The 10,235-nt window shown below is 45.9% G+C and overlaps 1 protein-coding gene across 2 annotated transcripts in view; it reads left to right on the top strand.

Annotated features, from left to right (window-relative positions):
- The first annotated feature begins 687 nt into the window (after positions 1-687).
- The window catches only part of LOC310661515 (UDP-glucuronosyltransferase 2A2-like), a 30,843-nt gene continuing 21,295 nt past the window's right edge, over positions 688-10,235 (top strand). Inside the window, exon 1 of one of the 2 annotated variants that reach the window (XM_083407787.1) lies at positions 688-1,456. In XM_083407787.1, the coding sequence (XP_083263913.1) occupies positions 703-1,456 (754 nt within the window). In that variant the 5' untranslated portion in view covers positions 688-702. Of the gene's footprint in view, positions 1,457-6,626; positions 7,582-10,235 lie in introns of those variants that run through there. The other variant, XM_083407784.1, reaches the window with a different exon arrangement.

Raw genomic sequence — 10,235 nt, 5'->3', positions numbered from 1 at the left:
CCACTGCTCTTCATCTCCTTCCTTAGATTTTTATCTGGTTACATTTTTGTTTCAACTGCCAATTTGTGTTTGTTTTATGGGTTTTTGGTTCTTTAATGGTGGATTGAATAGCTGTTTGCTCGGGGCCTGAAATCACTCTCCCCCTTCACTAAAAATTGCCAAAATTTAAATGTTGGTGGTTTCTGGGCCACCCATATACAGCCATACCTCGGGTTGAATATGCTTCATGTTGAGTGCATTCAAGTTGCGCTCTGTGGCAACCTGGAAGTAATGTAGCGCGTTACTTCCGGGCTTCGCCGCTCGCGCATGTGCAGATGCTCATGACATCATGCGCATGCGTAGAAGTGGCGAAAAGCAACGCACGCGTGTGCAGACGTGTCATCGCTAGTTACGTTTGCTTCTAGATGCGGACGGGGCTCCGGAACGGATCCTGTTCGCATCCCGAGGTACCACTGTATATGTAAGATGGGTGAAATATGCATTGGTTTTAGTTGTGCAGAATAGGTGAAAAAATGACCCTTCTGCCTTTTTTCATTTTAGCGCCTTCTTCAACAACAGCAGCATTCCTGTTAGAGACTTTATAAACGTTAAACACCTTTGGTCAAAAGTGAAGGAGAGTATGAGACAGAAGGTTTCTCCAGAGAAGTGAAATAGTGAATAACGCTCCACTGTTGGGGAATTATTGAAGAATACAACGTGGCTATGCAAAAAAAGCACATCATGACCTCCATCTCAGCAAGAGCGGTTGTAATCCAGCTGGTAATACTTCAGGTCACCCTAGTAGGAAACGTCTTCTGTGGGAATGTGCTTATTTGGCCAACAGAAGCCAGCCATTGGCTCAACGTTAAGGTCATCATTCAAGAACTGCTGCACAGAGGTCACAATGTCAGCATCCTAGTTTCTACAGGTGCCATCTCCATCAAACCCAGCGATGATGTATCAGGTGCCACATTTGAGGTTTACCCTGTGCCCTTCGTAGCGAGCGACTTCGAAGCCTTTATCAGGGACATCATAATGTTGTGGTTCAACCATATGCCCACCACGCTGACCTTCCACAAGTTCTACCAAGAGCTGGGGAAACTGATGAAGAAAGCAGTTGTGCTCAACAGGCAAATGTGTGAAGGGGTGTTGGCCAACCAGGAACTGATGGCCCGGCTGACAAAGAGCCGATACGACGTACTCCTTGTGGACCCTGTGACCATCTGTGGTGACCTGATTGCTGTGAAATTGGACGTCCCATTTGTGTACACCCTACGCTTCACTCCGGCCTCAACGGTGGAGAGACACTGTGGGAAAATACCCTCCCCTCCATCGTACACTCCTGCTACTCTGTCTGAGCTCACCGACAGATTGTCGTTTGGGGAAAGGGTGAAAAATTTGATATCCTACCACCTGCAGGATTATGTTTTCCAGACCTACTGGGGAGAGTGGGACGCTTATTACAGTCAGGTTTTAGGTAAGCCTGTTTTTGTTTCTCCTACTCCTCCTCCTCAAAGCACTATTATTTCGTAGAGCAGCTGCTCCGAAAATGCAGAGGGTTTTTGGAGCAGTCCTTGGCATAGCCAATAAAAAGGGGGACCCAGGTTGCAGGACTGGAAAGGCCTCATCCTGAGGCTTCGTGGAGCCACTATCAGTTGGAGGTAGACACTACCAAGCCAGGTAGTCTGGCCAACTCTATTTTTTAAAAAAAATAATATTTATTAAATGTTTTATAATTATGAAAAGAAAGACAATAAAGAAAAACAATACATAGATTCAACATACAATACATCAACAATAAAAAATACAATACAACAATACAACACAAACAAAACAAAAACATTTAAACACACATCCAAATTTCATATCTGTATCTTTCATTTGCTTATTTCCTCAACTTCCTCACACCTCCCTTTTTTGTATTCTAGTTCAAATTTGCTAATTCAACAAATCCTTTCCCTCTTCTTCAATTTTTGTTCTATAGTTTATCCTAACACAATTTAACTTTAAATTTTCCACTTTAACACTTTAACGATTAATATTCATATAATTCTTAATAACACTTCTGCTAAAACCATATAACTTCATTCCAATATTCTTCTAACATTCATTAATTTTGCAAAATTTCTGTAAATATACTTTAAATTTTTTCCAATCTTCCTCCATCGACTCTTCTCCCTGGTCTCGGATTCTGCCAGTCATTTCCGCCATCTGGCCAACTCTAATGGAAGGAGTAGCAGATCTCACCTACTTTGCTCTTTTATTGCTTCACTGAGTTGCTCTGCCTTCTGTTCTACTTCTGTTCCTCCTTAATACCTTAGGAGGGATTCCAGATATTGCAACATCTCAAACGGGGCTTGTTCCCCACAGCAGTGCAGCATTGGAGTCAAAGGGATCTTTGACTCCAATGAACTTCCTGACAGTAAGAGCTGTTCGACAGTGGAATTTGCTGCCAAGGAGTGTGGTGGAGTCTCCTTCTTTGGAGGTCTTTAAGCAGAGGCTTGACAACCATATGTCAGGAGTGCTCTGACGGTGTTTCCTGCTTGGCAGGGGGTTGGACTCGATGGCCCTTGTGGTCTCTTCCAACTCTATGGTTCTATGATTCTATGGATCTCTCCCAGCCAGCCTTCAGACAGAGGCATAGGAAGGTCAGGTGGTACTCGGTGTGGATAATTTCTTGTCCCCCCCCCCCCATTGATTTATTATTATTAGCATTTGCCTGCAAAAATGGTTTTACGTTATTTCATATTTTCTTACAAAGGAATGTGGATTCTGAGCCTCTGATAACAAGCAGGCGACTGTGGACAGATACTTAAATCTACAGGATGGATTGTGTTTTAGCTTGTGTTATTTTATTTATTGTTTATTTCTTTAATAAAATTTATTTTAAAAAACCTGCAAAGTGGTTTACCAAAACAAAATAAACCTATCAGTTAATATCTTGATCCTGCTCCACTGAACTGAAATTTCAGCCTTCACGACATAGGAAAATGGCCAAGTAAACAGCTATTTTCGTGGAGGAGGGTCAAGATATTAACTGATATGCATGAAATTTCATATATAGCTATATAATCCCTATTGTAGTAAGATAAGACCTTTGGAGCAGGCATTTTCAAAAAAGTTTTTTTATGAACTGCCCTAGTAGGGCAGTAATTGTTCCTTGATAATTTGTCACCCCCCTCCATGATGGCGCTGGGGCGACCCACCCCCTGCCCACCTTCCTACGCCCCTGCCTTCATAGAGTCTGCCCAAGATGGAGCCCAGCCTTTGATCTTTGCCTTTCTTCTTCTTTTTCTCATCACACCTTGCTAAAGCCACTCTTTTCCTGTCACCCCACACCCTGACTACCTTCCAAATCCCTTGTCTCTATACAGTATATATCTTTTCAAATTCCGCAGCAACCCTCACTCCACCTAAGGTAAAGGTAAAGGGACCCCTGACCATTAGGTCCAGTTGTGACCGAATCTGGGGTTGCGGCGCTCATCTCGCTTTATTGGCCGAGGGAGCCGGCATACAGCTTCCGGGTCATGTGGCCAGCATGACTAAGCCGCTTCTGGCGAACCAGAGCAGTGCACAGAAATGCCGTTTCCCTTCCCGCCAGAGCAGTACCTATTTATCTACTTGCACTCTGACGTGCTTTCGAACTGCTAGGTTGGCAGGAGCAGGGACCGAGCAACGGGAGCTCACCCCGTTGCGGGAATTTGAACCACCTACCTTCTGATCGGCAAGTCCTAGGCTCAGTGGTTTAACCCACAGCGCCACCTGCGTCCCCTTCACTCCACCTACCTGATCATAAACCCCCTTGAATCCATCAGAGCTTACTTCTCAGCAGACATGTTTAAGATTGTGCTGTTGCTTTGCTTTCAAGGGGCTCAAAGAGCCCAAAGTGTGAGGAGTAGCTCTAGCGTGCAGAGGGGGGTGGATCTGTGGAGTTCAAAAGTTGCTGGATTGCAAGTTGCATCAGCCCTTACCTAGCCAGCATGCCCAGTGGTCAGTGATGATAGGAGTTGCAAGTCAGCAACTTCTGGAAGACCACCCTTCCCTCACCCCAACCCTACAAGCTGCAGGTTCCTCATATCTCTGCTGGAGTTCCCTACTTTCCTTGACGTCCTTCCTGATATCTTAGGTGGTGCCAGGAGTTGTTGCCAGCAGCTGATCAAGAAGATGTGCAAATTATTAATATTAATATTAATATTAATAATACTAATTTTTATTTATACCCCGCCCTCCCCAGCCAAGGCCGGGCAGCTAACAAGCAATAACAAAAACAAGTTGAATGACTACAACTTAAAAACAAGATTAAAATACAACATTAAAACATTAGGATGCAGCCTCTTTACAGGAGGAGAAAGGAAAAAGGCAGAGGGGAAGGGAATCAAACTGATTCTAAGCCAAAGGCCAGGCGGAACAACTCTGTCTTACAGGCCCTTCAGAAAGAAATCAGATCCTGCAGGGCCCTGGTCTCATGAGGCAGAGCGTTCCACCAGGCCGGGGCCAGTGTTGAAAAGGCCCTGGCTCTGGTTGAAGCTAATCTAACTTTCTATTAAAACTAGAAATCACACACACATGTTTCAGGGCCTTTTCTCCTTGATCATAAAGGCTAGGAAAGAAGGTGGGGAGTTAGGACACTAAACATAACCATGATGGCATGCTCACATGATGATTCCTCAGAGTCACTTTTTGGGGGACACCCCATAGGCCAGTTTAAGAGGATATATGTCCCTCCTGTCTTAACTCAGTTAAGTCTTAACTTTTTTTTGTATTTTGTGGGTGGGCGTTTGTAGATTATTATTTCCACCTCCCCAACAATGTGAGGGTAGATGTGCATGTTCTGGTTCTTATACAAAACCAACAGACTGGAGTGGCATTTATTTCCTTGCCAAGACTTCCTGGCACGAGGTCAACACTTTATCCATTCAGCATCTGTCAGGGAAATTCTTTTGCCAGATCTCAACACCTTGGCTTCATTATTTCTTTGCAAATCTGCAACAATAAAGGGAGGACTAAATGAAAATGCCCCTAAACTGTATGTTCTATTATGTTCTGAACACACTTCATATGGCAGACTTACCTAACAGCTTTTTTTATATATAAAATAAGGGAATAAAAGACAGTATGAGCCATCTCAATATCTCAGCAGGTACAAAGATTTCTTTGTGCCTGGAGATTTGCTTACATCACAACCCCCTTGACCCCCCATGCTTTCTGGTAATTAGATTATTTTTACAAATAGCCGAAGCTCAGGTTCCGTAAGCAAAATACACACACAGGAATTTGACACTGCAGTTCACACGCAGGCTTTGTTTCAAATGGTCTGGTGTTTACTTGATCTGCTCTGCAGTGGGGACAACGGTTTATATAACCATTCCTGATGGCTTGTGAACAGGCCTCCAAAAAGTTGGGTGTGTGTATCTTGGGCTCCATCCTGCACTTTGCAGGGTTTCTTCAACTCCCATTGGCTCCTGTGCAAATCTGAGGATTGTTATCTTATCAGCAGAATTAATTCCTGTTGCAGTTGGCATACGTTGTATGGCCCCTTGACCCCACATTCCCTGAGCTTCTTATCACTATTCTGCTGCAGTCAGCTATTTATTTTCCAGTTCTAACAACACAGTGATGGAATGAAAAAAGAGATGATACAATTATCCCGCTGCTGTGATCAGTGGTGCAGCAGGGGCCTGACCCAACCCAGAGCTGTCTCCCACGAACAGCGGACGTTGAGATAGCATGGACATGCCAGGCTGACCATTGTGATAGGAATGTGCAATTTTTGTTTACAACACCATGGTTGCTCAGAGGTGGATATGGGGCTGGGTGCAGAGCCTCAGGAGCGCTGCAGGGGGCACTACAACTATGACGTAAAATTGTGTATCATTGTGTATCATTTCCCAAAAGCCTGTTGCTTTTTTACAAGTCCACCACGTATGAAAAAAATACAGTGGTGCCTCGCAAGACGGAAAACCCGCAAAACGAAAGGGTTTTCCATTTGCAGAGGCGCTTCGCAAGACGAATTTCCCTATGGGCTTGCTTCGCAAGACGAAAATTGACGAAAAATTTTGAGGGTTTTTTTTGCTCCAAAACCCCTTTTTCTGAATCGCTAAGCTGCTAAAAGCATTTTAGCAGCAAAACCGCTAATCCCTTAAGCCTTAAAAAGCCGTTTTTAGCCCTTAAAGTGCCAATAGCGCTAATAGCGCTAATCCGTCAATGGGCTTGCTTTGCAAGACGAAGAAACCGCAAGACGAAAAGACTCGCGGAACGGATTCTTTTCGTCTTGCGAGGCACCACTGTAACCCTTTGGACTGTTTGCATTTCCAACATTTATTTGATACAGTCTTGTACATCTCAGCCAGTTTATTAGGTGTTAAATACCATCTGTATATCATTTCCAAATAGTTTTCCTTTAATGTGTAACAGGCAGTAAATTTCATATCTACTTGCCATGACTTTCCCCTTGCCGCAATGTCGATATTATGTCCTAAATATTGCAGTTTCTCCACTCCTGAGTTACAGGCAAACAATTTCATATGCTCTGAGCTCTAGGTGTGAATATTATGGGCCATATGGAGAGTTCAGCTGAAGCCATTGGATGACTCATTCGGAGTTATTCCTGGAGAAATAAACAAACTTGTCCACTGAGCAGAGAACCTGTTTTGTTACTTGCTGTGGGAGGAGTCCGGATTTCGAAAGAACTATGCTATGTTATCCCCAGCAGCATTTTCCTGCGGCAGAGAACCTTCCTTTCTTGGAAAGCCTCTGTGCCAAAGAACGGGAAAGTTTAAGCAGGGTGGAGAGCAGTGAAATTCAGGAGTGCTCTGAACAAGCCCAGCCTGTCACAGTAACCTTTGATCACCCTGAATCTAGGGGAGGAAAGCCAGGACACAATGGCAGCAAAATGGCTGCTGGTGTTTTCCGTGGTTTGGGTTTTCTTTTGGGGCTCAGCCTCCAGTGGGAATGTCCTCATCTGGCCGGCAGACGACAGCCACTGGATCAATTTGAAATTCATCATGAATGAGCTCACAGCCAGAGGCCACCGAGTGACCGTGCTCCTGCCTTCATTCTTCCGGATAATTGACCCCAGTGAACCTTCCCCTTTCCCGATAGAAGTGATTTCTGCTCCGTTCTCAAGGGCAGAGATGGAAGGTCTACTGCAGGACTACATACATCTATGCACTTATGGGATCCGAGAACTTTCTTCCTGGGAATTTTTCAGCAAGTTGAATGCCTTAGTAACACACGTGATGGGTCGATACAAAACGGTCTGTCATATAGCTGTGACAAATGAGAAACTGCTGGAGAAGATGGAATCAGCTGGTTTCGACGTTCTGCTTGCAGATCCACTCATTCCTTGTGCAGAACTGTTGGCTCAGAAGCTCCGGATACCATTTATATACACCTATCGATTCTCTTTTGGAAACACAGTGGAGCGTCTATGTGGATGTATGCCAGCTCCTCCATCCTATGTGCCTGCAAGCACAGGGGAACTAACAGACAGGATGTCCTTCACAGAGCGGGTCCGAAACATGCTCTTTTACCTCTTCCAAGATTTCTTATTCCAGCACGTTCAATATAAAGGCTGGGATGAGTTCTATAGTGGTGTTCTAGGTAAGAGCTCGCTCCTCGTTCGGGTCATTGTGTTTTTGACATCAACATCAAAAAGTGTTGTTTCACATACACATTTCTGTGCTGTGGTTTTCCTCTTTTTTGCCTGGTCCATCACCCAGTCCAGCTCCAGTATTGAGGTGGGAGATGGCAGGGAAAGCAGAATTTAGGCAACTGAGCATGGGGTATGAACGGTGGTCCAAAGTAGTGCATCAAAAACTACTTACCATATTTTTCGCCCTATTGGACGCACTTTTCCCCCTCCAAAAATGAAGGGGAAATCTGGGTGCATCCTATGCTGCGAATGCAGGCTTTCACTGAAGCTTGGAGAGCGAGAGGGGTCGGTGCGCACCGACCCCTCTCGCTCTCCAGGCTTCAGGAAGACATCCGCAGCCTAGGCAGCCCTGCGGGAGTTCCTGCAGGGCTGTGTAGGCTGCGGATAGCAGTCTGCTGCCCAGCGCGAGGGGCGCCCTGAAGCAGAGCGCCCCTCGCGCCGGGAAGACATCCGCAACATGGGGAGCCCTGCAGGAGTTCCCCGCAGGGCTCCCCACACTGCGGATAGCAGCCTGCCGCCCGGCACGCAGGGTGCCCTGAATCAGAGTGCCCCACGCTCCGGACAGACATCCGCAGCGTGGGGAGCCCTGCAGGAGTTCCCCGCAGGGCTCCCCACGTTGTGGATAGCAGCCTGCCGCCCCGCACGAGGGGCGCTCTGAAGCAGAGCACCCCTCGCACCGGGCAGACATCCCCTCGCTGCGGATAGCAGCCTGCCACCTGGCGCGCGGGGCACCCTGAAGCAGAGTGCCCTGTGTGCCGGGCAGCCAAGGCCAGCCCCACAAGCTTTGGGGACACAGGGAGGCGCAGCGCCGCCATCCCGCTGTTCCTCGACCTGGTTCGGTTTCCCCGACCTGGTTTTGGGGGGGAAATAAAGGGGGGGGATTCCCTTTATTTCCCCCCCCAAAAAAACTAGGTGCATCCTATGGGACGGAGTGTCCTATGGGACGAAAAATACGGTACATGTGGCCTACAAGCACAGCATCTACTGAAAATGGGTCTCCCCAAGGCAAAAACCATTATTGATCAGCGCATGAAGGATATTGAGCAGCAGAATAATCTGGCCTATATTAAGAAATTTAGTGCTTGGTACGCTTATCTGCCCCCCTCCCATTTTGATTCTTGGGCACCTTATTTGTCTACCTTAACCATTCCAAAACTTAGGCGGGCCTTTACACTGGCCAGACTAAATATGTTACCCTCAGCCGTTCTTGAAGGTAGATATCAAAAAATTCCATTCAAGAACTGGCTCTGCCCCTGTGGAGCTGGCTATGTAGAGACGGTGTCACACGTTCTCTTGTCTTGCTCCCTATATAAAGATCTCAGGGACGAGACCATTACGCCGCTCCTATCTGCCATCCTGGGCCGCTCTTGCGAAGCCAAATTGTTCTCACTCCCAGCCGACCAGAACAGCTCGACAACAGAGAAGGTTGCCAATTTTATCGAGAGAGCAATGAGACTGAGAGCTGTTATCTGAATGACACCAGTGTCGTCACCTGGATTCCTCGCCTAGGATGTTATGATTATTATCATTATGTTTTATTATTATTATTTTATTACTTCTGCCAAGTTTAAAGTGCTGAGATTATTAATTTACCTAGGGTTTTAATAGGTCACAAGATTTTATGGTAACTATATCTGTAATGTATTTCTGTTGGTGTTTGTCCCTTGATGCTATGGCCTGTCGGCTATGCAAATAAAGTCTACTACTACTACTGGGGTATGAAGCTTGTGTAAGGGAAAGAGCTGTTTCAGCTCCCCTTACCTGTACATCTCTTTCTGATGCTACGATTGAACTCTGCCTCCTCACTTTGTAGAAGAACAGTGCAGAAATGTAAGTTATTCTTTTTAGTTAATTTGTGGACATATCACACTAAAATGTAAGCAGAGATGCACATTGTTACCATATTTCATATAACGTCTGCTTAAATTTCCTGTATCCGTTGCCCACGTTTTGGGCTACAATTGAAAAACAAGTACAGTGGTACCCCACAAGACGAATGCCTCGGAAGACGAAAAACTCGCAAGACAAAAGGGTTTTCCGTTTTCTGAGTTGCTTCGCAAGATGGATTTCCCTATGGGCTTGCTTCGCAAGACGTTCCGTCTTGCGCCTTTTTTTAAAAGCCACCAATGCATTCCTATGGGAAACCGTCAATACGCAGTGGTGCTTCGCAAGACGAAAAAACTCGCAGAACGAAAAAACTCGCAGAACGAATTAATTTCGTCTTGCAAGGCACCACTGTATTTTATGCCTTGCTTGTGCCAATAACTACATGATGAAATTCTGAGAGGTGTGATACCTGACTCTAGCTGTTCTGTTCCGTTCTGTGCAGTGGTTTGTGAAAGTGTGAATTGGTTTGGTCCACATGGACCAAATGAGACTGTCAAGCAGCCCTACCTGCTTGTGTCACCCCCTACGGCGATCCTGCCTAGCTCATAGCTGTCAACCTTCCCTTTTTTTGTGGGAAATTCCCTTATTCCAGTGCCGTTTCCCGCTGCTTCCTTCTGCTATCCCAGATTGTTAGATATCCCATAGACTGTCCCCGGGACAGGTGAGGCTGCTGATCCCTTATTTTTGAGGCTGCTGATCCCTTATTTTCAAATCT

Source organism: Podarcis tiliguerta (assembly GCF_965153285.1).
Source record: "Podarcis tiliguerta genome assembly, chromosome: 13".
Lineage (NCBI taxonomy): Eukaryota > Metazoa > Chordata > Lepidosauria > Squamata > Lacertidae > Podarcis > Podarcis tiliguerta.
This window is presented reverse-complemented; position numbering and strand designations above follow the sequence as displayed.